Source organism: Microplitis demolitor, chromosome 5 (genome assembly GCF_026212275.2).
Source record: "Microplitis demolitor isolate Queensland-Clemson2020A chromosome 5, iyMicDemo2.1a, whole genome shotgun sequence".
In the NCBI taxonomy this organism is placed as follows: domain Eukaryota; kingdom Metazoa; phylum Arthropoda; class Insecta; order Hymenoptera; family Braconidae; genus Microplitis; species Microplitis demolitor.
In genome coordinates, this window is record NC_068549.1 from 21,792,672 (window position 1) to 21,819,845 (window position 27,174).

A 27,174-nucleotide genomic window follows, 5' to 3' on the forward strand; every position below is an offset into this window, starting at 1 on the left:
TTTTAGACTGCGGGTAATTTCAGCCCTCACCTTCAACTCGGGTGGCCAACTTTACCCTGGTCTAAAATCTTTTTGTTTCATCCCTTGTTTTGCCCGGCTGTCTCTTAGTTTTAAATAATTTCTTTAATGCTCACGATTTAAGTGAAAAATATTTTTTAAAAAATACTCTGGGAAAACCAAACGCTTTTTAATATTAAATAGTAATTGATAATCAATATTAAAAAAAAAATAATAATAATTTAAGATTTGTAATCACGTGATTTTAAAAATGAATCTTTAATGCTCGTGATATAAGAGAATAAATTGTAATTAATTATAAAAATTATATAATGCGATGTACATTAAAAATAATTATTAAGTAAGATAAATATATAGTATATAATAAATTAATTAATAATCTTTATAAAATCAATGAGTTGATTGACTAATTACTGGAATTATATAATTTTATATAAATGTGATTAAGTTAAATTGTATTAGAATCATTTATTGATATTCCAGTTGTAAAAAGTTTATAATTAATGTCTGGAAAAAGATACTGATGATTTCTACATATATATATATATATATATATATATATATATATATATATATATATATATAAATAAATATATATATTATTTGTTAAATAATGACGATAATATAAAATATATTAAGTTTGTTAATTTGAAATATAAATAAAATATGTTGAATAAATTTTTGTTACAGTCTGATATTATGAAAACTATCAATAATTGATATATGTTATATGATTATTAATAATAAATATGAATTAATTATAATAAAATAAATCTGAGAGAAATAGTGTATTTTTATTCCATGCCGACTTTAAAACGTCCTAGTGTCTAACTGATGGGATTTATCGAAAAATTTATAGATACCTTTTTTGTACTTTTTTTTCAATAATTTTTTTTACAGCAACTTTATGTTTCTAAACATGCTCAAAAAAATTTTTTAAATATTCTAAAATGTGTGAAGAACAAAGTCCAATTTTTTCAAACCTTTTTAGTAGAAAATGTAATTGTAATAAAAATAATAGAATCAAGAGCGGTGTCACGCTCATACGTTGACCAGTCGAGGGTTAAGCTACAATTTTAAGTTAAAGTTTAAAAAATAGACTAAATCATAAAGTCGATAATTTTGAATTTTTTTTTTGTCTCCGTTACAAAATGGGAACAATAGAAAATAATTAACGTATTTTTTGAAAAAAAAATGCGCGAAATAATTAGTCAGTCTCGAGATTCGTCCATATTTACAAAATTCTACGATTGAAAATTTATTTCATATTTTTGTTATCAAAATTTCATGAAAACTCAACTGCAAATTTTATGAAAAACAAAAAACTCTTATTTTTTAAAATTTACAATCGAATTCGATTGCAAAAATTTGAATTAATCAAAAAAAACTTCTAAATTTGAATAAAGGGCGAACCCATTTTTTATTTAATATTTTTAGCGGGAAATTGAAATTTAAAATGATTAATTATTATATTTTAATTATTTATTGATAAATTATTAATAAGATAAAAATAACTTATGTGAAAAACAAACGTCGTAATCTACTTCTTGCAACAGGGTAATAATCAATAGAAACTTTTCCCGCCCGTCGATTTACAGCTTCCCAAACAGCGCAGCTCAAAGATTTACGGTCCATTATATCAGTATACAATTTACCCTAGAACATATATTTTCATATTAAGCACAATAATAATTAATTAATTCATTCATTAGTTAATTAATAAAATAAAATTACCTGCAAATGGTCAAATTCATGCTGCGCAATTTTGGCAGGCCAGCCGACTGCATCCCAAGTGAACGGATCCCCATTGATATCTAAGGCCTTTATTTGGATGCCTTTGGCTCTGGGTACATTGGCCATCAGCCCGCAAATACTCGCGCAACACTCAGGGTACTGGGTAATTGAAAAGTCGGTTACTTTAACCGTAGGATTTATAAAAACAGTGAGTGGCACTTCTTCAACCGGTTGACCCGCAGTTTTTTCTAAGATCATTTCATTGTATTGTTTTTTTGTTGTCTCTATTACGAATATTTGTGAAGAGACTCCTATTTGCGGGGCGGACATTCCAAATCCATCGTAAGTGCGCATTACTTTTATTAAATGGTCGACAAACTAAAAAAAAAAAATTTGCTTTGGTAGATATCATTCTATTAAATATATATATATATTAGACTGTTTCAAAAAAATCCGACTATTTTTTTTTTTCGAAACCGTATATTAAATAGTTGCTCGGAGGTACAAAAATTTGAGCTCTTAATATTAATATTCAAAGGTCAAGCATCGCAATTTTCTATTTTCGATTTGGATAACATGGAAATAAAAATTTTAAGTTTGGAATTTTATACCTCGGCAATAGGTAACTGTACAAATAAACTGAGGATATGGTTTCGTAAGGAATTAATCGCTCTCCAAAAAAAGTCTTATCATTTTTTGATAAATTCCTTTGTTCAAAAGTTACTGGAGCTTGAAGTCAAATTTATAGTAAATTTCGAGATCTTTTTACTTTTCCGGCGAAACTATCAGGCTTATCACAAAATCTCACAGAATCTTTTTTGTAGACAATTTTATTTCTGACAAATTATCTCTGTTAAAGTTTTTCAAAATTCCGCATTGTTTTCTTGTTATTTCTATTTTAATGTAAAGCTCTTGAAAAAAAAGGTCGATTTTTTACAATCAGTCTAATATATATATATATATATATATATATATATATATATATATATATATATATATATATATATATATATATATATATATATATATATATATATATATATGAGGGGTGTACGAATAGTTCGAACTTACAAATTATTCGTATCGAATAAAATCGAATTTGATTGGAACATAGAATCAGAAATTGAAAATTTTCAAATTATTCGTAAATTATCGAGTAGTTCGATTTATCGAAAATTCTATTGAAAATAAATATTCATATTCGATTTTATTCGCACACCCTCGTAAAAAAAAAAAATCCCCTGAAAACGCGTTGATTATTTAAAATCTCAAAACATGACATAATGACGAACTTTTTCAAAATTATTTTTGAACTTCTGAAAATACAAATAAAAAAATAATTAACTTCATATTATAAATGAACATTTTTCGAATCTTGTAAATTTTTTGATTTCTCATTAAAAGTGATAATTTCTTTCAATGCAAACATCCTACATTCAAAAAATGCTGATTTTGAACTTTTTCTGAACATATTTAAAATATTATTAGTCCAATAATTTATTTTTTATTTGAATTTCAAAAGTTCAAAAAAAATTCATCATTTTCATGTTTTGAAGTCCTGTAGTCAGTACATTTTCACTAATTTTTATTACAAGTATATAAAGTGATTTATTTATTTACTTTTTTGAATTCCGCGGTTCTGATAATTTCCAACTCAATAGATTCAGCAGCCGAACGTAAAACAGGATCGCCAATTTGACAAACATGGTGATATGGTGGCTTAACAATACTTCTTGGTTGTAAATATTCATATACTTTACCTTCAAAGCCGACAAATTTACTTAAATGCCTTACAATGCCTACTTGGTTTATGACATTATTTAATAATAATGACGACTTATTAATTAATTTTATCATTTTGTACTTGTCATTTATTAAAAATCACTATTAATATCAGATTGATTTGAGGTTTAACTTTTTATCAGAAATATAATTTCGGGGTTAGGTATCACTTTTGTGTGATTTTGTTGGTAAGTGGTAATGATGGTAATTGTTAATTTTGAATACAGATGGCGAATTTGAGATCTCTATTCTTCTTTGTGATTTTTACTACTAGTAATAATATAACGACTACAAGTAAAAATACGCGCGCGCTTCTCCCATTATCGATACTGACTGCCGCTATCGAACCGTCAATTGGTGCAAAGCAGTCTGTACACAATTTAACGTTAACTCTTGCTTGACAAAAGCACTGCGTCTAATCTACAAATTCTTTCATTTATTCTTTTTTATTTTAAAATTTAATTCATTAGTTTCCGACCAACTTGACAACAAGTTATTGACAACTTCAGCTTTTGCAACTTTTGGCTGCAAGTTACCGCCAACTTTCTCAGAAAGTTGGCACCAGTATGGAGCCGCAACTGGAATGCAAGTTTCTGAGGAAATTGAAAGGAAACTTACCGTCAACTTATGATTGCCAACTTTTGCAAGCAACTTTTGCCACCAACTTTCTCAGGAAGTGATCGTCAACTTTTTGGATTTACAACTTTTCCCTCTAACTTTCTCAGAAAATGTCTATCAACTATTGGAGGTAACAACTTTTGGCGGCCAACTTGGTGTCCAGTTGCGGCTGCAAGTTTCTCGTCAGTTTCTCACCAACTTGGCTATCAGGGTAACTCTCAGCACTTCAACAAAGCACTGGGTTTTATCTACCAATGGGAAAAAATTTAATTTTTCCCATTGGTACTAATGGATGCCAACTTTGATCACCAACTTTCTCAGAAAGTTGGTGACTAATTGCCGTCAACTTTTTAAATGCCAAATCGATAAAACTGATGATTTGTATGCAACACGGTGTCAAATTAACATCTTATCCTGATAGTCATTTTGATCGCAAGTTGACGGAAATCTACAACGGAAACACGATGTCAAGTTGACTGTAAAAAGTTAATAGGGCAAAAAGTTGACGGTAACTTGTAGTCAATTTGGAAGTTAAATTCTTCTTATTAAAGTTTTTTCTCGCAACTTTTAAAATAAATTTAAATTTTCTTCTGTTAAAAAAATAATTCTTCAAGTTGATGAAATTTTATCAGCCGAATGTCAAATTCTAAAAAATAATAAGCGGCAATTCCTAAGCCGCCAGTACTACTTTTGATGTCAACAAATAGTGCGGTGGCCAAAACTGATCCTTCTGTCTGATAACTAAGGGAGAGACTAGAATTAATAATAAAATAAATAATTTATATAAAATAATAAAATTTTTTTCTTTTATTTTTTATTGAATATTTTATTGAAATTATAATCTAAGCTGCGATTTAACATTAGATCCAATGATCAAAAAAACTTTAAATGTCTAGTATTAGTCTATAATTATCAATAATAATTAATTACTGTTTTATTATTATTATTTTATGATTATTGATATTATTATTATTATTTATTACATTTCACTCCGACAATATTAACAAATGACTAGGTAATATATACGCAGCCTCTATTCGATAATTATAATAATAATAATAATTATAATAGAAATAATAATTATAAAACAGAAATGAAATTATTTAATGCTAGATATGTTGCATAGGCACAGTATTGACTTTATTTTATTAATTAATTAATTAATTATAATTGACAGCACTCACACAGTAAATTATATTTTTTTTTAATTTCAAATTTATCTAATTAATTTTAAATTTTATTTTTATTAATTCGTTTACAATAAAAAAATAAATTTTTCTATGCGCAAAGATATTTTTTTTTTCATCAAATCACACGAGACCAATATCCACTTTTTTAAATTTTAATTTTGTTTTTAATTTAATTCATTAAATCATAATAATATTTATCGAAAATATGATTAATTATGATAATGATTGTGATAATGATTAATTTTATAAACAATTAGTATTGGATTACATTCAATATAAATATGAAAAAAAATAATAATAATAATGATTATATATAACAAGAAGCTCAATATGAGCCATGATATTCTTGAAAATTAACCTGAGAATTTATAATAATGCGTCTTATACTATTTTTTTATTTAAAAAAATTCAATTTATTAAAAAATACAAAATTTATTTTCAAATTAAATTAATAAAAATTGCTTAAAAATTATTAATTTCTAAAAAGTTTTTTTTTTTTTTTTTTATATAAATTCTACAATTTTTTGTTCAATCGCTTAATCGATGCAGGTAAAAATACAATTTGCAAAATTAAAATTTTCCAATTAATTGTAAAAATTAAAAAAGTTCACAGAAAAAAATAATCAATTTAAATTTTTGGCGGGAATTTTTAAATTTTTAATTTTCTGTTACAATGAAAAATTTCTCGCGCCAAAAAATAATTTCTTTCTTTAATTTGTATGAAAAAAAATAAATTTGAATTTTTGGCGGGAATTATAAAATTTTAAATTTTCTGTTACAATAAAAAATTTTTCGCGCCAAAAAATAATTTTTTTTTTCTTGTATAAAAAAAAATTAATTTGAATTTTTGGCGGGAATTTTACAATTTTTAAATTTTGAAAAAACTAATAAATTTTTTTTGCAAAGTAGCGTAGAATTAAATTAAGAAAAAAACATAAATGTTTATTTACTCAGACGCATTAATTGGTAATTTATTGTTCCAAATGGATAAATGGTCTCCATACATTCGTAGATAAAATAACCACATGTACATCTTTAAAACATAGTTACGTCATAAGAATACAAGTGGTATGTTCTTATTATTATTGCTTTATACATCTATTTACAATAAAAACTCATTTTCAGGACTGTCGTTATAAAAAATAATTAATAAATTGTTAAATTAATTAATTACCATACATTGATCACTACAATACAGTGGTCTCGCAATTAATGCAAGAGACAGTCCAGTAGCATACAAATAATACTAATCATTTCAGCATTTTCTACATTTTTTTTTTTTATTTTTCATTTATATTATTTTTGTTTAATGTAAAAACGTACACAAAAGCTACGAGATCGCTCGTATTGTCGTACTCTTTACATATTCAGTCTCATTGAGTTCTTTTCCAGTTGAAAAAAAAAAATTTATAATTATTAAATATTTTTTTTTTAACTTTTTCTTGATTATGTTTTTTTTTGTGCAATTTACTGACAACGGCTGGGAAGGCACTAAATTTTTTTCTTTACAAATTTATAATTTAAGTTGGTAAAATTTTAATTAATTTATCAAAATTTTCAAATCTTATTCTAAAAAATTTTCTGATTTTTTTTTTTTTTTTTTTGTCAATTTTTTTTTCTTGTACAAAATCAATAATATTTAAAAATTGATATGTTTAATTTTTTTTTAAATTCAAATTTAAATTTTATTCCATGATACTGAAGTTAGCTGACGTTTAATAATTTTTGGATTCTTTTAAAAATTACAAATTATAAAAAAAAAAAAATATTTCAAAAAATTGCACTTTTAGTTTTTTTTATTTTCTACAAGTGCATTTTTTTAGTTTTTTTTTTTTTTTTATTAATTTATTTGTTGAAAAAAAAAAAAAATAAGAAAATAAATAATTGTCTGTTAACTTCAGATCATTAATTCCACATAGAGCTTAAAAATTTTTTTTATGAAGGGCGTGCCCTGAAGATTATCGTGGTCACGATAGTGTACCAGCAGAAGCGAGCTCAGCATTCACATCCACATCCTCATCCTCATCCTCATTTTTATTTAACATTTATTTTATGTTTTTCTTCTCCTTCCTCTTTTCATGTCTCACGAGACCATTGAACTCTTCATTCTCTCTTATTTATTTTTTTTTTTTTTTTCATTTTTTTTTTCTACACTCGATCACATTTACTAGCGTTGTAGCCGCGTCTCGTTAAAAATATATTTAACTAGACAATTATTTTAATTTTAATTATAATTATAATTACAATTATAATTATTATTTAAATATGTACACACATGTACTCGTCATTCGGCCTCGGATAAATTACTCGCTATAGGAAAGCATTGATTACTGAGTTTTGGAAGGCTTTCACAATCGCTTATGCTAATTTAATTAATAATCTAACTTTGATTATTTTTTAGTCATTAATTTTTAAATATTTTAATTTAAATAAATAATTTAGTAAACGTAAATTGTCTTCAACTGGTCCTTAAGCTCCGGTGGAATGGCACACGTATCCATATCTGACTTCCTTTTCACCAAACGACGCCAGCGCCCGAGATTTTTACGTATTCCTTTGGCAAATCCGTGACGATCTCCTTGTAAACCGTGTACGAGAGTATTCTGTAATTCAAAAAAAATTTTTTTTAGTACATCTGTTATTACACTATTATTTTACAGTTTCAATATAAAGTAGAAAAAATTTTTGATTTATGAAGTTTTCAACACAAAGACTATAATTAACGAGTAGTTAAAAATTTTTGAATGAAAATTTGAATAAATCGCGTTTTCAATTTGGTATCAAAATTTTTTTAATTCGAAATTTGAATAAACCGCGACTTGAATTTTCTGTTAAAAGTTTTGATATTCAAATTTTCAATTAAATGTCACTTAAAATTAGTGTCAAAATTTTTTAAATTAAAAAACCGCGACTTTAATTTACAGTCGAAAGTTTTGAAATTCAAATTTTAAATTAACCGCGAATTAAATTTAGTATCAAAATTTTTTACATTCAAAATTTAAATGAACTGCGTCTTAAATTTAGTGTCAAAATTTTTTAAATTAAAAATGCAAATAATCTGCATTTTGAATTTACTGTCAAAATTCAAAAAACTTTAAATTTGAATAAACCGCGCGTTAAATTTTCTGTCAAAAATTTTGAGATTCAAATTTTAAATTAACCGCCACTTAAATTTAGTGAAAAAAATTAAAAAAATTTAAAATTTGAATAAACCGCGACTTGAATTTGTCGCCGAAAGTTTTGAAATTCAAATTTTAAATTAACCGCGACTTAAATTTAATAGCAAAATTTTTTAGATTCAAAATTTAAATAACCCGCGTTTTAAATTTAGTGTCAAATTTAAAAAATTTTTAAATTTGAATAAACCGCGTTAAATTAATAATCAAAATTTTTATTTAAAAAAATAGTATTTCTCACAATAATAAAAAATAGATTAGTAAATAAACTTTTTCCTTAGACTATAATATAAAAACCATAGAAAACCATTATATATATATATCCAGTAGTCGAGGATACTTCCAAGTTCTCATGCTCTATTCTCCCCTCAAGTAAAAATAAATATCCAGCACTTTTTTTCGATACGATGGATCTCAATAGATCTCAAATATACCTCATACATATATACCCATCTACATTTATATAACAAAAATAAATATAAAATAGGGCTCACAGACCTAACATACAATTTTCCCATACTAAACCCAGAACCTTAGAGTTCAGAGGGGTCTGCTCTTTTTTTCTCTATCCTTGTCGCACTTGCGCATTAAAAGAATACTCTGTCCATCTTTTTCTCTCTATACATTTTTTTTTAAATTTAAATCTAGACTACTCCTAATTTCGCGCTTGGAGGTTTCGTGTAAGAGGAAAATGTCAACAAAAACTATGACCCTCCCTAAGCTCAGATAAGAATTTTATTTACTGTACATAATAATAATAATAACATAGTAGTGTATGAATGTATCACCCTATTTATTAACACACACATATATATATAAAAAAAAAAAAATTGTATACTATACTATACAATACGAAAACTCCTTATACATTTAGACATAATCAATAAAACTCCCTCGACATATAATGGAAATATATTTTTGGTCATTGAACTTTATAAAAAAAAAAATATATATATATATATATATATATATATATATATATACATATACATATATAAATGAAACAGAATATTACATAAAAAAATATAGAATGACCTAAATATAAAATATATATTTAAACTCCGTCCTCTGTTTATTAGTCCTTGTGTTATTTTTATAAATGATTAAAAAAACATATATGAGACATATGTAAGTATGAGTATGTGTGCATGTGCGTGTATGTGCTGTGGAATAAAATGTTTTGAAAGTTGCAAGTTGAGTTTTAAGTAAAAATTGTACGAGGTCAGGCGTTAATCTCATCTCATCTCATCTCATCTGGTTCCCGATTCCCTGTAGGCTGTCTGGCGGAGCTGCCGGGGTAAAATAAAAAGGAGTGTAGTAATAATAAAGTAAAAAAGAGTGGTGATAATAAGAAGAGTAAGAGTGAATAAGAGAATGAGTTTGAGTATACGGTAAAAGGAATAAAAAAGAACAGCTGTTATGTCCGGGGTTTTAGTCAAAGTCTATACTAGTCTTGCTGTACGTTTACCAACGGGCTCTTTGTCTCTTTAGTTTCTGCGATGGTAGTTTGGTTGGCAACCTGAGCCAACCTGAGTAGAGTAGAGCTCGTCTATAATGTATTGTATGTATAATATATATATAAAGAAGGTAAAGACAGACTTGCTGAGTAGTTTGAGTGTTGGTACCTACGCCCACCCACGATATATTTAGCAGCAAGACCGAGGGCTAGGCAAGTTGCCTAAATTTTACTCCGACTTACAAATTTACTAGTTTACATTTTTATCAGGTAATTTGGTCTTTTATTTTGGAGTTTTGTGTCATTTTATGTAAAGAAAAAAAATTCATTTTTTGATACTGATATTTTTTAACAGATGGAAATTTCAAAAATTTTGAATTATGATTTTTAGGAGGGGTAAAAGTAACTGTAGCTAAAGCCCTGATTCAATGAACCTAATAAATAAATTAGTATATATGTGTATATAAAAAAATGTTAACTCAGTTGTAAAATAAAATGAAAAAATATTTATTTAAAATAAAATTTTTACTAAAAAAAATATTTATGTTGTTGTATTGAACCGGTAAAATATTATTTGAATTCATACTGTTTAGATAAGAGCAATGATAAAATTTATATATATATATATATATAAACAGTTGCCTAAATAATTAATTACATATATTTGCATAGTTACAACCTATTCCCATTTATTGTAGGTACTCAATATATATGTATATAAATATATATATATATAATGTATGAATATTATATATAAGCAGTTAAAACCTCAGCAGTAGCGCCTTCTATTCTCAATACTTAATTCTATAACTGATCGCTGGGTTTCGTCACGTTCACACTCGTATCGGCAACGCCGCCGATTGTTTAGAATTTTTTTTTATGTCTTGCAGTCTATGCTACTTATTTATATATATATGTATAGATATATGTAAAGGTATCTGTCGGACTAGACGTAAAGAGGTCGGAAATGTATCACATTTATTCGAGGTCCAGTCCTTGATTAATCGATGTCATGAATTTTGATAATTAATTTTTTTTTTTTTTTTTTTATTATTATTTGATTAATTTTCGAACGCAGACACGTGAGATTTATATAAATAATTGTATAAATATATGTTAAATATATTTATAGAGATTTCCTAGTACAGAGGCTCGAGCGTCTGACAATTTTAGAAAACTTGCCAAAAAGTTTAGGTGTGTTGGTAAAATCGAGCTTACGTATAACAAGGATATAAGATATATTTATGTTTTGTTTGAGAAATCAACGTCGGATTGTCTGGTATAGCGGGTGATAATTTATTTACGGATGTACGTGTATATACCAAATGAAAATAAAAGCTTTGGATTTTTATTTACTAAATACGCTGGAATATTTACTGTCTGAGTCTCGAGTTGCGACCACCTACTCTTTGATTTTATTTTTTTTTTTTTGCTGTACTTGTGACTCGATTGTTGATAATTACGATGTAGATGTGATAAATGACTTTTGTTTTGATAAAAAAAAAATTACTCCAATTATTCAAAGGTAATGATTTTGGTATTTTGAGTTTTTTTAAGAATAATTTTAATTTGGCTGTTGAAAAGGTCAAAATAATTTAATTATTTTGTGGAAATTTTGCTGAGGACTTAATCATGGTTTTGATAAATTTATCAGATTATTGGATTCTTGTCGTTTTTCTATGAATCCTTAGATTGAGAGATAAGATTTCGGAAATTTTTAATTACCGAAAATCCCCGGACGCTCGACTTAAATTAATAATTTATCATTATCAGCTATAACTTTTTAAGAATTTGTCCTACTCTATTTTTCATAAGGACCAAAATTGTAGAGAATTAAATTTCCTACAACTTTGGTCTCTTTGAAAATTTTCTCAAGACCAATATTCAATCGATTATTTGAGAATTAAATAGAAAAAAATCGATCGTCAAATAAAAATTATTTAAAAACAGCTCCAATTTCTAAACTATCGATCCTACTCCATTTTTCATAAGGACCAAAATTGTAGAGAATTAAATTTCCTACAACTTTGGTCTCTTTGAAAATTTTCACAAAATCAATTCTCAATCAATAATTTAAGAATTAAATAAAAAAATCTATCTTCAAATAAAAATTATTTAAAAACAGCTCCAATTTTTAAACTATCGATCCTACTCCATTTTTCATAAGGGTCAAAATTGTAGAGAATTAAATTTCCTACAACTTTGGTCTCTTTGAAAATTTTCATAGGCTCAATATTTAAGCCAATAGTAAGTATTTAAAGAAAATTAGTCGTTAAATATAATCTCGAAGCATTAGTTTAAATTTATCAGTATCGGAGGTACTTAAAAAAAAATGATATTTAGCCACTAAGTGGTTTTTAATGACGAAAAAGTAATTAAAAAAAAATTACCTGGTCATTGTACAAAGTGTACTGAGGCGGCGGAGTAAGTGGCGGTGGATAGGGAGGCGGAAATTGCCAAACCAATTGATCATTAGCTTCGGTAACAATTGTCCCATCAACGATCCCATTTATTTCGGAAGCAGTTATCGAAGCCGCTGGATTCACAATCCCATTGTTTCGTATGTCCGAGCTGAGCATTTGGCCCGTCGTCACTCCATTACTTAGATTTAAATTGTTGTTATAATTACCATTGGCCTGGTAGTTATTATTAATGTTATTGTTGTTGTTGCAAGCCGATGTCGCTGTCTGCACAACTGCCGGCTCCGAATTAACCTGATGATCGTTGGCGTTGTCCTCTCGTTTTCTCAGTTTACTGCGGACAAGCCGTATCGCAATCATCGTACCGTTGCTTCCAACCATTTTTCCGTAAATGCTTGATAATTTATTTGATAATTTGGAAGGAATTTTGAAGCCGTCTGAGCGATTCTCGATCAAATGTTCGAGAATCTTTTAACCAGTCTTAAATACTCTGTTTTTAACTCAATTACTTCACTCACTCACGTTGAGTTTAAAAATTAATTAATTAATTATTTATTAAATACACTTGGTCAATCACGTTAACTATCACGTACACTAGGTCTAGTGACCAATCGAGCACCTTATTGTGGCGCACTGACTAGAGTTTTAAATCCTTGGTGTTAAAATTAAATTTATCACGGTTTTTTTTTTTGACAGTAATGACTGATTATAATTTATTAATTGATATAAATTATTTATTAATGAGAAACTAAATAAACGCGGCGAATATCGACGTCGACTTCTTCTTCAGTCGCCTCGACAATCATCGCAATCTTCTCACGGGTTACAAGTGAGAACGTGAGCGAGTCTCTGAGCTTGGGTTGTCGCAACGTGCTGGTTTTATACTACTGCTTTATGACGTCATGGCTCTACTTAAATTTCATTGGCTACGATGCTTGGCAATGATTGTGCGCGCGCATTTTTTTATTGTGGAAATGTTACGATACTTTGATACTTGTTATATATTTTAATACTTAAATTTATTATTATTATTATTATTATTATTATTATTATTATTATTATTATTATTATTATTATTATTATTATTATTATTATTATTATTATTATTATTATTATTATTATTATTATTATTATTATTATTATTATTATTATTATTATTATTATTATTATTATTATTATTATTATTATTATTATTATTATTATTATTATTATTATTATTATTATTATTATTATTATTATTATTATTATTATTATTATTATTATTATTATTATTATTATTATTATTATTATTATTATTATTATTATTATTATTATTATTATTATTATTATTATTATTATTATTATTATTATTATTATTATTATTATTATTATTATTATTATTATTATTATTATTATTATTATTATTATTATTATTATTATTATTATTATTATTATTATTATTATTATTATTATTATTATTATTATTATTATTATTATTATTATTATTATTATTATTATTATTATTATTATTATTATTATTATTATTATTATTATTATTATTATTATTATAATTATTATTATTATTATTATTACTATTATTATTATTATTATTATTATTATTATTATTATTATAATTTATATTTGAAGGTGACGATAGTAATTATAAAAAATATATGTTCTGCTATCAATTATTCATATATTTAAAAAAATAAATAAATAAATCGGTTAATAATATTAGTAGATCGTGACAGTAAATAGATAATTATGTAACTGTAAATTATTTATATGATGTGAGAGTATGTAAAATGTAATTTAAATAATTTTTGTGGTATTGGTAATATTTATTTAATAGACTAATAATTATCGATAGTAGTTTGTGCGGTTTATTAACTTGTACTTGAAAAAAAATATACGGTATATTTTATAAGGACTGCTGAGAGTAATAACCGGATGCTTACACCTTAGTAATCTACATTTTACTAAAGGTTTTTTTTTATTTATCCTATTTATGCATACGGTTTTAGTTAAAGAATTAAAATCGGCATTTTTTGTGGTGGTATCTTGAGAAATATGAGAGATAAATAGACGTCATGGGGGTGTTTTGGAAAGGAAATTTGATTTCTGGTAATTTTGATCCTGTTAAAAAATAGAATAGGATTAATAGTTTCAAAGTTACAGCCGTTTGAAGATAATTTTATTTTTTCAACCGATTTTTTTAGAATAAATTTTAACGATCTACTGAAATATTGATCCTATAAAATTTTTTTAAGGACCAAAATTGTAGGTAATATAATTTCCTACAATTTTGGTCCTTTCTAAAAACTAATTCGGACCAATAATTCAATAGTTACAGCCATGTATAGATATTTTTATCTTTAGCGACCGATTTTTTAAGAAAAACTCAACGATCTATTGAAATATTGATCTGACGAAATTTTTTACAGAGACTAAAGTTGTAGTAAATTAAATTTCCTACAACTCTGCTCCTTATAAAAAATTAAATAGGACCAATAGTTCAATAGTTAGAAGTCTTCAAAAAATGACCCGATTTTTTAAAAATTTTTTTTGGGCTTCCAGCGGCTGAATCTTCTCAACTATTAATCCAATGGCATTTTTTACAAAAACCAAAATTATTAAAAATTCAATAAGCTTTCCAACGATACCTAACAAAAGATATTTACCATCGTATTTCTCTTAAAAAATTAAAACAAAAATAGCACTAAGATTACGATTAAGTAAATAATTCTTATTGAAATCTATTTATATGATATCCGATTGTACTATTTATTAAAATAAATATATATATATATATATAATCCGCATACTAATATTCTAAAAATATAATATAATTATGTTTATTTAATCCTATATTTTTATCCTGCGCGTAAGTAAACGATATTATTACAAGGGTGGACACTTAATTGTTTGTCTGATAATTTAATTTATTTACTTGACGTCATGATTCCCCTGACTACTCAAGACAATAAATTCAATAAAAAAAAGTTCCATTTATTTAATTAATTATTATTAATTAGATATAAATAGCCGACAAATAATAAAATAAATAAATAAAATATAAAAATTTAAAATGACGTTTCTGTAATTGACATCATATTTAATATAATAATATCTGATAAAATGACTGTATCTATTGATAAATAACAATTTCTTATTAATTATAATAAACTGAAAGTACTTATCACATTACACATCAGAAATGACGTACCAAGTTAATAAAATGATAGAGTTAATAACTCATTACATATATATATATATATATATATATATATATATATATATATATATATATATATATATATATATGTATACTATAGTCGACATTAATCTTTGTACGATGGAAAAATGGAAAATGAATTAATTGTCAATATTTAATCATTTTTATAAGAAAATATCTATATATAAATATGATACTGAAGTTAATTGACGTTGAATAATTTTTGATTTTTTTCAAAACGATAAATTATTAAAAAAAAAAATATTTGAAAATTTGCACCTATCCCATGTAAAAAAAATTTCAAAAATGTCCGATATATAGAACTTGTAAATTTGGCACAGATTTGAATTTTGAATGGAACTTTTTTTGAACTTTTGTAATTTTGATAATAGTAAAAAAAAAGAAAAATTTTTAGAACTTTATATGAGGGAATTTTGAGTAAAAATGAACGTTTTTAAAATACATTTCCCAAAATGTATTTTTAAAAAATTTTGAAAAAGTTATAAAGTCTAATTTGTAATTTTTTATGAACATTCTTTGACTTTTATGGGGTTATTGGTTTTTAATGGGAACTTTTTCGACAGAGGGTAATATAAAGTATGACTTTCATGATAAAACGGTAATTATTTTTTTTTATTATAAATTATATATATTGTATTCCTTCTCTTGTCTTGTCTTGGGGCATTTTAAAATTGCATAACTTATCGATATATTATTTTATTAATTATGACTTATTTATTTATTTGTGACGTTAACGTATTAAAGTGAAGTGAATGCACTTTTATTAAGTATATTATTGAGTTATGTTTTTTAAACATTTATTTTTATGTTGTTTAGGCAAACGTGTTAAAAAGTAAACAACTTTGTACGTCATATTGCGTCAATGGGAATATTATTTTAACGAAACATTTTTTTTTTTTTTTTTTTTTTTTTTTTTTTTTTAAGAACTTCTCATGTTTTCCTGATGTTAAATTTAAGCTGATGATTTTTATAAGTAAATAGAAAAAAAATTATTATTATTATTATTATTAGATATTTTAGGAATCGATTTTTATTCTTTTAATAAAAATTTATTGACGAGTTAATATTATCGATGATAGTGTTGATGTTTACGTATCAAATATTCAAATTTTATGGATTTTAATAAGAAATTAAAAAAAAAAATTTATGGTTGAAAAAACAATTTTTTTTTTTTTATTTTAATATAAAATTTTTTTTCGTGATTAAAATTTTTTTAATACCCAAGAGTAAGCGTAGTAAAATAAATAAAATCTAAAATTTATTAAATCTATTGGAAAATTAAAAAAAAAATGTACTCTGTCTTTAATAATAAATTTAATTAAAGTAAGGCCTTAACAAAAAAAAATCTCAAAAATTTTTGTAAAAATTATTTTTCTCGAAAATTTTCTCGAAGGAAGGTAAAATTTTTCTTGTAATTTCAGTCTCTCACTAATTGTAACAGAAGCTTCAAACTTCAAATGTAATTCATCATTACAATTATGAACAATAAATTATATTTTACTTGATACTAATTAAATTTCCCGCCAAACATAGATAGTAAATTTTCATCATGAACTTAAGAGGCTTATAACGAGTTGTCTAGTACAAAAATTCTTAGTAATTAAATGGGGGTTGATTAGATTCAGTAATTGCGAATTGAGGTCGGCTTACTACAAGCAGGTTTACAACAAGTGGCTGTATATTTAAATCAAGTCTAAAAAAAAACCTCATAATTTAAAAAAAAATTATTTTTTACTAAAAATTCATATATTTGTATGCAGTATATATTTAAATTATTCCCAGCAATAAGACGATAAATATATTTTAAAAACTAGCTGCACTTGCGAAAAATAAAAATCTCTGATGCCAAGAAATGTAACCAGAGATGTTGATTAATTACAATAATGTCACACGTGGCAGAGACAAAAAAAAAAATCTACACAAGACATTGACACGTGTGTCTATTTCTGTTATCCATCTCTTAATTTATTTTTAAAATGCAGTCGGAAAAATTTATGATCATTGTTTTCTTTTTTTCTCTATTATCAATTCGTAAAATGTAAATATTTTTAATCACCTTTCATTTAAAAGTCTGATAAGAATTTCTTCTCATATTTATTTTTTTTTTCCACTTACGAAATTTATTTCGTCGATGGTTTTTATTATTTACAATCGGTAGCCTAAAAAATATGTCAAATTTTTTTTTTATTTGTTATTTATTATTAATTATTTATTTGTAAATAGTTTTTGTTATTTGTATATATTTTTTCAAGTGCATCGAGTGTTAGCCAACAGTAACAGTGTATCATATCCGTTTAAATATTCTGAAGGTTTTATTTTACGTGTCATATGTTATTTATTATTTATTATTATTAATAAAATTAACCGACGTCAAATCATATATATTTTTTTTTATAATTATCTATTGATTTAAGATTACTCATGAATAATTATTTGTCATTAACTAATTCATAAATTTAAAAGTATTTTAATCATATCATTGAGTAACTGTTTTACTCATCTTTTATTATTTGAATTATTATTATTTTTTTATTTGTTATTAATCATTAATTACTTAATTGCGTTGCGAAATTTAATATCAATGAGAAAGTGTGTGAAAGCTTAGAGATTTAATTTCCTCTTAGCAACAAGTTTTTTTTTTTGGGTTTCGATTTCAAATAATTAATTACTTTTTTTAGAACTGTACATCGATTAATTGACCAAGTGTATTTTAATTTTTAATTAATCACGCGCTTCCTTCCAAATTAAATAAATTTTTTTTATTTAATTAATTTTTTAACATTCCAAAATAATTGTTTACCTTTTTTTCTTTGCGTGCAACCTAATGATATTTGAAAATAATGAACTTATCTGATTGGTGACCCTGAAGTTTGAAAGGTACGAAGTTAATTGACGTCTAATAATTTTTGAAATTTATTTACAATTATAAATTATTAAAAAAAAAATATTTTTGAAAAATGCACTTGTAGTTTTTTCAATTTCCTACATGTGCATATTTTTAGATTTTTTTTTTTTTAAATTAAATTATAGAAAAAACCAATCCGAAAATTTTTTATTGTCTACTAACTTAAGGATCATAAGCTAGAAGACAATTAGCAATTTTCGGATTTTATTTTCAACGAATAAATTACGAAAAAAAAAAATCTAAAAATATGCACATGCAGAGAATTAAAAAATTTATAAGTGAAATTTAAAAAAAAATTTTTTTTTTATAATTTACTGGTTTTGGAAAAATTCAAAAATTAATTGACGTCAGCTGACTTCAAAATCATGTTTTATTGAACTTAAAAATTTATATTTTTGAAAAATGAGCATGAGTAAATTTGGACTTATGGTAAATTCAATTTTGAAATTTAAATTTTTATCAATACCATTGCAAGGACACAAATTTTTGAAATTAATAATCAAATTTTGTAATTATAAATTTAATTAATCGAAATAAAATTTGAAATTTTTTTAAATTTTTCTTACCATCGCGAACGCATAAATTTCCTGAAAAAAAAAAAAAAAAAAATAAAAAAAAAAAATTTTTTTAATTCAAAAGTTCAATTATAAAAATTGAAATTACCAAAATTTTGATTTAAAAATCATTAGGTAGGTGATCATTTTATTTTTATAATGATTGTAAAAAAAAAAAAAAAAAATTTAATAAAAAATCTAAACTTTCATAAAAAAAAAAATCGATTTTTTTTTTAATTACAAAAATTATTTTAGAATGTTTAAAAATTGAAAATTAATAATTAAGATAATTACCTTATTGTTACTGCAATAAGAATAATAATAACACCGACCAATGCCGTAGCAATCATGAGTCCTCCTATCATGTACAAGGTATCCAAGGGAGGATCTGTAACAAATTTTTTTTTCATTAATTAAATAATTAATCAATTACAGTAACTAGTAAACACAGCATTCAAGTACGAATAAATAAATAAAAATGAGTAAACCAACGTAATTATGTAAAAGTAAGAAAAAAAAATCGAGGCCGAGTCTCGAACCGCGAACAAAGAAGCCGTCGAAAAGAAACGAGTTCATTTAAACTCAACAATTTTGTCATTTTAATTATAATAATTATAAACTATTTCTTTGTAAGAATGAAATAATTTCGCATTTATTTAAAAAAAGAATTTGTCATATATATTATTGTTTTTGTAATAAATATTTGTATCGGAATCTTGTCACTGGATGCAAGGTTATGTCGACCTTCCTTTCCCGGATTCGCGACATTTATTTAAGACTTTTTTTTCTTCTTAAATTTATATTTTTTAAATCACGTCTCACTTTCAAAAGAACTTTTAGATAAACTATTTTTTAATTAGCATTTAATTTTTTTTACTCAATGTCACGATAGTTCATGACAATAAATAATTAATTAAATTTAAAAAATAGTATTTTCGAATTTAGAAAGCATTAATCGCTTTTTCTCATTGAAAGTAAACGAGAAAGTTTATCGGACTGAATTACCGGTAGCGATTTTATTTTCAAAATTTATATCATTTTTTTTTTATTTTTATTTTCAACGGTTACTTTTTCAGGATGGCAATAAATCACGGACTTATTTATAACCTGCAATCTTTCATCTTACGATTAACAATAAAAAAAAATGTAAATAAAAGAAAAATCTTTATAAATCGGCGTGAGGTTTATCGCTAAGTAATCGTGGGAAATTTCATTGATATTCACAATTAAATGAAATACTTCCTCGAATTGATCGACAATTATAGAATTGTATTCAGCCGTCCTCAGTAATCAGTGTCGTCACCGTCGCCGATAAAGTTTAAAAAAATAAATATAAATATATACATATATTCAGTCACAGGTTTATCTATCGTGTGTTTTCAGAAAGACATTAACTCGTCATTTTTTTTAAATTATTATAATTATTGTTTGCTTAAAAAAAAAAAAAAAAAAAAAAAATTTCCAATAAATCCTTGAATAAAAATTATTTATTAATTCCTTTCTAATAATAAAAAAAATTATATTACTAAAAATATATAAATAATTTTAATTTCAATAAATATTACAAAAAAAAATAAGGAAATTTATTTATTTATTTATTTTTTTTTTTTTTTTCAGAAAAAAAAAATATTGTAATAATTTTTATCATGATCTAATCAACTTCCTGTGTGATATTATAAAATATATATATATATATATATATATGTATATATATATATGGATGATAAAAGAAAGAAAAAAATTTAACGATAGAAAAAAATAATTATTTAATTAAATATTAATTTAAAATAAATGAAAATAATTTTTAAAATAATAAAATAATTTAAAATTCATCATATTTAAAATCTCTGAGAACATAAAGTTGGTAGTACGTCATACGTTAAGAACTTTCAGGTAAAATATTAGGACTTAATGCCGAAAATTATCTGTATAGAACCTTTGGAGTACAGAAGAGATAAAATATGACTTAATGCAAAAAGGTCATTGTGAAAACACTATTTCTAGTTTTCCAAGAAGGCGAAAACAGGATTTATAAGCTTAGACCTGGACCCTGAGAAATTTTGTATAATCATATTTCAAAAGATTTTCTTACTGGATTTTACTTCTGCTTTTAGACTATTGGCTATTCCATGAAAGGTGACGGTTAATTTTATTGCCGAGGATTTTAGTGTAAACTTCGAGAACTTTAAATGGAAAACAATATTATTTGTGCGATTAATTTATACTGCGCATTCGAGTAATTTGACGCAATATTTGAATTTATTGTCAGATGAATTTATTTAGTAAATATTTAAATTCTTTATTTCAACATTTACGCAGTGATATTTTATAAATTAGTTGTAGATCATTGTTATATATAGTGTTAAATGTTAACATCAAGTCATGTGTTATAAGTTATAATATACAGACACAAGCTTTTAATTTTCTCGAGGTCGCTGTTGATCTCAGGCATATAAAGGGGTTAAGTGAACCTGAACTTATTGATGCAGCCTCCTGCGTCGTTACTTTGACATCCAAGTTTAAAAAAATTCTCTCGTGTTTTTTTTCCATTATAAATTAACAATTCATTTAAAAAAAAAATATATATATATATATATATATATATATATATATATATATATAAAAATTTTGAGGATGATCCTTAGGGTCGACTGTTTCCCTGATTTTTTGTCCTCCATCATTATTTTTTTTTCTTTTATTAATAATTATGAATATGAAGAGTAAATAAATTTGATGTTCTGCTGAGGTTAAAATAAAATTTAAAAAAAAAAATTTCTTAAACACTGAGCGGGATTCGAACCACGTACTTTGTGTTTCACGCCACGAGCGATAACACGAAGCTACGAATCAAAAACTTGTTTTTATTTGATTGAATCAAAAAATTAGATAAAGGAATTTCTTAGAAATAATTTGTGTCCATTAGAAAAAAAAAAAAAAACATGTTATTAATTTTAAAAAACCAGTTTTTAAAGAACCAAATGCCCTTTATAAATCGTATTATGTAATTTTTTATACTCTTTTGTTGGTTAAATCCCAAGTCTGTACAGATGATACGAAATAAAAGGGTAACTTGGTTATAGTATGAATACACAGGTTTTAAAAAGTAAAAAAAACCGATTCGACAGACAACGGATTAGTTATTTTTCACGGTCATTGTCCCCGACGAAATAAATAAAAGCCGAGCAACGAAAAAAAAAAAATGAATTTTTTATTTTCTGTCTAATTTTACTCTTAAATATTCGTAATCTGATAGTCTAGTTGGGTATACTGGTGACTCAAGGTTCCGCGGAATGACGAAAGAACAAAGTAACGATTAGATTATTCAAAGACATTTTCTTGGTCTCCTTGTCTTCTATTGAGTGAATTTATTTCTGGTTGTAACGAGTGCGTGCTGATATTAAACTTAAACGCAGCGTTTGATTTAAAGTTGATGCAAATGGTCACGATAAAGATCCAGATTAATACCAGGAGGAAAAATAAAATTATTATAAGAAACCTCTTTAATCTATTTTTGAGCTGATGCGCGATTTCGCGTTCGGACGTCAATAGTTTTCGTAACTTTGAGAAATAATATTTTTATTTTAATATAAATATTATTAATATTTAATTATGTTTATTCTTTATAAAATACAGGCTCCTCGTATGTTTATTTAAGCCGAGACAAAATAAATTTAATTTTATAAAATTCATATATTGGCTTTACTTTGTTGTTATTGTTATTATATCTCGATAAATATACGAGATAAATAGACATCATGTATGTGTTTTCGAACGGAAATTTGATTTCCTACAATTTTAGCCCTTGTAAAAAATACAATAGAGTCAATAGTTTCGAAGTTACAGGCGTTTGAAGATTAATATAATTTTTGAACATGTCAATTTTTGGAAAATGCTTCAAAGGACTGTAACTTTTGAACTATTGATTCTATGAAAGTTTGTATAGAGACAAAAGTTGTGGGGAATCGAACAAGCTTTCTAATGAACCCCTACGAAGTCCGTTTATCTGTAAAAGTTCCCTGGAAACAACGAATTAAAAAAATGTATTTTTCAAAAATTTCAAATTTATTGAAGCAACAAAAAAAAATAATGCCATAAAAACATTAAAGCAATAAATAATAAATTTAAATACATAAAACGTTATCGAGGAATATTCTCAAGTGCCGGCTATAAAATACCCAGCCTGAAAATAAAACATTTCCGCGTACATCAACCCTGAGCGATCCGCACATATGGTACCATAGCAACAAGCCGCATTATAGACCATCATACATATGTGCGTTACTTTCACTTTCGCCCCGGATAAATTCATATATATATATATACATATACATATATAAATACATATATTTCACCCTTCTCATAACAAACCGTCTGCTAAATCTTTACTTCAAAAAAACTTCATATATATTAAAAATAAAATATACATCCTATCCTCTAATCCCGACTTATGATTCAAAATAATAAACAAAAATTTTTTAGCTCATTGTCAGATCTCTGAGTACTGATTCATTATTTTTTTTTAGTGTAATTATATGTAAGTTCAAAGCCAGGAATTTAGTGAAGTCATAGAATAGAAGTGGAAGATTTTGTTTATTTCAAGGATCTTAAATCAAACTTTCTGTTGTCTACCACACCTAAAATGAGATGGACAATTAAATATTCGTGTGTTAAATATATATATATATATATATATACTTGTTTGAAAATCATGTCCTCGACATGTTAATATCACGTGGATCATTTCTAGTCTACTGTTTATATATACTTGGACTATAGACTTTAACTATATATATATATATGAATATGTATATATATGTATATATATAAACCACACAAATCCTGTTGTAAAATTTCTCCTTGTATTTATACCATCAATTGTCGAAGCCTCGTTTTACTTCCGTGAGCATTTCAATGAATATATATATATATGTATGTATGTATATATGTGTAGACATATAGATCATTAGATGAGCGAGATAAAATGTAAAAAAAAATCTAAGATCGATTTTATTGAAATTTACTAGCAATGAGTCATCCAATCTGAGCCTTGGCAAATTCCATTTTAGTTGTGTGCATGATTTTTACACGTGTCGGAAAAATATCAGAGCTATTGTTTTGCCATAAATATTTGTTTAATTGCTGTTTCTTTTTATCACAAGATTATTAAGACGACAAAGTAAATATTTACGTGTTTTTGAGGCGGGTTAGTATTTTTGGATTATTATGGTAGAGATGTTTGGACACCGCGAAGAGCTCATGAAAGGTTAATTATCGATGATAAACTGCCCACGTGTTTTACGATGACACCTTAATGTTACTTGTCGTGCCAAGGTACTTGAATTGCCATTTATATTTGGATTTATTACGTGAATTTGTAATTAGTATTTATTTAATGTAATTTTAATTTGCGTCGAATTCTTTATTTTTTTTTTTTTTTTTATAAAATTAAATTTTGAAAATTCATTTTTTGAGGAAATTTATTATCTGCAATGAAATTATCCAACCAATGAGCATAAAATATAATCTATACCCTCTTTCAATCTCAAATAAATAATACATAATATATAGTATCAATATTTCGATAAATTGAATCGAATATATTTGCATTGACTCGCTAATAAATTTCGACATGCAGATCAATTAATTTTAATGCCCGCAATAATATCAATATATAAAATAGTAATTTAAAAATAAATGCTGCTAATAATAGACTGGAACCAACAAATAAATTAAATTTATTCTCATCAATAAACGCTGTACTATCAATACCATAGCAATATAAATAAATATGAAGACGCGACATGCGTTAACCGACGGTATAAAAGTCCATCTAGATCTTAAATAAAGCCAACGGACATTGCACCTGTGAATCAATATCTAAAAAAAGTATTAATAAAAATGAAATATATAAGGCACTAACCAACATCTCACCATGTAATCATATCACACAACATATATTTACTGGTACACAGACATATATAAGCCAACTCGTGATTAATCGAACATGATACGATGCCCGCAAGATAATTCCGACTGTATTCTGTTTTATTTATAATTCGAAAGCTCAGGACATCGTCTCTTTAATATCATATAGTTCAATTCACTCAAACAAGTTCGTTGCCACTGAGCGCAACCGTGAATTAGCTTTAAATTAAAGGCTTACAACAACAAATTATTATTATTTTTTATAAAATTCAAATCAAAGTTTAAATTGATTAAAGTTGTAAACAACTGACGTGTAAAAAAAAATTTTTGAAAAAAGATTAAAAAGTTTTGAATAATCTATACTTCAAAACGTGACAATGACGATTTTCAAACTTCTGAAAATACACAAAAAAAAGACAATATTAGAATTTAAGATTTTTGAGCGCAAAATACGTTCATGGAAATTTGATTACCTACAATTTTGGTTCTCATAAAAAATATGCTAGAGTCAATAGTTTTGGAGTTAGAGACGTTTGAAGATTAATATAATTTTTGGACATGTCAATTTTTGGAAAATGCTTCAAAGGTCTACAACTTTTGAAATGTTAATTTTATGGAAAATATGTTCAGAAAATACTAATTTTGAACTATTTTTGAAATTTTTCGTTTTAGCATATTTTATAAATATGAGAATATATATTTATTTTTCTTTTGAATTTTGAAAGGTTTAAAAAACGTTCGAAAAAAAGTTCGTCGTTTTGCCACGTTTTGAAGTTTAGATTAACTTTTTCTTACACGGGTGATACTACAAAAAAATAAAATCAGTTTTTTTTTTATAGAAAATTTTATCCTCTATAAATTTGTTTTCATACATTTTTATCATATCTCTGATAAATAACGTGTAATCACGATTCAAATCATCCGGTTTAAAAATGAGTCAAAAATTAAATTCCATTAATTTTTTGATCTCTTTGAAATTAAATTCTGACGAAAATATCAAAAATACGACAAATACATATCAGTAGTATTTTTTAGTAAATTAAATTATCTACAAAAAAGTATTCTGTGCCTTTGTTCGTAAACTCAATAATTTCGACACTATTTTAATTCAAAGTAAAAAAAATCATTTTCTTCAATTTTGCCCAAAATTTCATCAAAAATAATTTGAAAATAAGAAGAAATAGATGTATTTTTAAAATATATATGTAAGTCAATAAATATAAAGGACTTTAAGAATGGAAAGACGAAGCGGTGAGTTTAAGAACCTGCTTTGAGAGTCAGGAGAGTAAAAAGCAAGAGCAAGTACATATGAAGGAAAACTTGTATTTTTCCCTTTCATTTTGTTGCATCTTTTATCCTCATCCTTATCCTCTTTTTATGCTTCCTCTTAGTCTTGTCTTATTATTATTTTTTTTTTTTTTTTGTTAAACATTTATTTTTATTTTTATTTTATCTTCTTTTCCTTATTTCTGCAGTGCTATTTATAAACCGCGTCGATGCACTGACCGCGATGCTTCGGGATTATCTCGACTAAAATAGATACACTATCAAAGATAAAATAATATCTTAATATGTTATTATCTGTACAGAGATGCTGAGAATGATGAAAGAATATATACATATCAAATCTTCACAATATATTTTATATTCGTTTTCCACGCAAACTAAACAATTAACCTCAAATACTTTAAATTAACCCTAATTAAATACAATAATATTCAATTATATATTTAATTTAAAAAAAAAAATTACAAAAGACAATTTTATTTACTGTAATGTTTAATCAAATTTTCTATTAACCCAAAAAAAATAAATTTGAAAAATTTATAAATTTCATTAATTATGGGTTTAATTAATTAAGTTGATAATTATAATCATTTTATTTTTTATCTCAAGTTAAATAATTAAATTTAATTATAATCGTAATTATAAGAAATAAATTTTTATTTTGAAACCTTGATAATTTGAAAATTAAAAAACTTTTTGAAATATTGTAAGTTTTGATGCATCGCTAGGAAAAAATCTTAGGCGACTTATTGCAGCTGACTTACGCATGTTTTATGGTATGTATATATTTTTTTTAATGAGTTTTTATATATATTTATGCTAAAAAATTAATTAATCAAAAGTAATAAAAAAAATAAAATTGAGTGAATTGATT

At 24.9% G+C, this 27,174-nt stretch overlaps 2 protein-coding genes across 15 annotated transcripts in view; both read right to left on the reverse strand.

Moving 5' to 3' along the window:
• Positions 1 to 676: 676 nt before the first annotated feature.
• Positions 677 to 3,780, reverse strand: LOC103579345 (peptide deformylase, mitochondrial). The gene is made up of 3 exons (XM_053739197.1): positions 3,373 to 3,780; positions 1,753 to 2,130; positions 677 to 1,674 (listed from the first exon to the last, which is right to left on the reverse strand). Exons 1-3 carry the CDS (start codon positions 3,607 to 3,609, stop codon positions 1,534 to 1,536), a joined length of 756 nt encoding a protein of 251 aa, XP_053595172.1. The 5' UTR covers positions 3,610 to 3,780; the 3' UTR covers positions 677 to 1,533.
• A 2,503-nt stretch (positions 3,781 to 6,283) lies between these two features.
• The window catches only part of LOC103572619 (WD repeat-containing protein 48 homolog), a 73,599-nt gene continuing 52,708 nt past the window's right edge, over positions 6,284 to 27,174 (reverse strand). For 11 of the 14 annotated variants that reach the window (XM_053739279.1, XM_053739280.1, XM_053739275.1 and 8 more), the window contains 5 exons: positions 19,383 to 19,476; positions 19,101 to 19,121; positions 18,430 to 18,492; positions 12,365 to 12,728; positions 6,284 to 7,945 (listed from right to left, as the gene is read on the reverse strand). In XM_053739279.1, coding sequence (XP_053595254.1) covers positions 7,781 to 7,945; positions 12,365 to 12,728; positions 18,430 to 18,492; positions 19,101 to 19,121; positions 19,383 to 19,476 — 707 coding nt within the window. In that variant the 3' untranslated portion in view covers positions 6,284 to 7,780. The remainder of the gene's footprint in view (positions 7,946 to 12,364; positions 12,729 to 18,429; positions 18,493 to 19,100; positions 19,122 to 19,382; positions 19,477 to 27,174) is intronic. The other 3 variants (XM_053739278.1, XM_053739284.1, XM_053739285.1) reach the window with 3 other exon arrangements.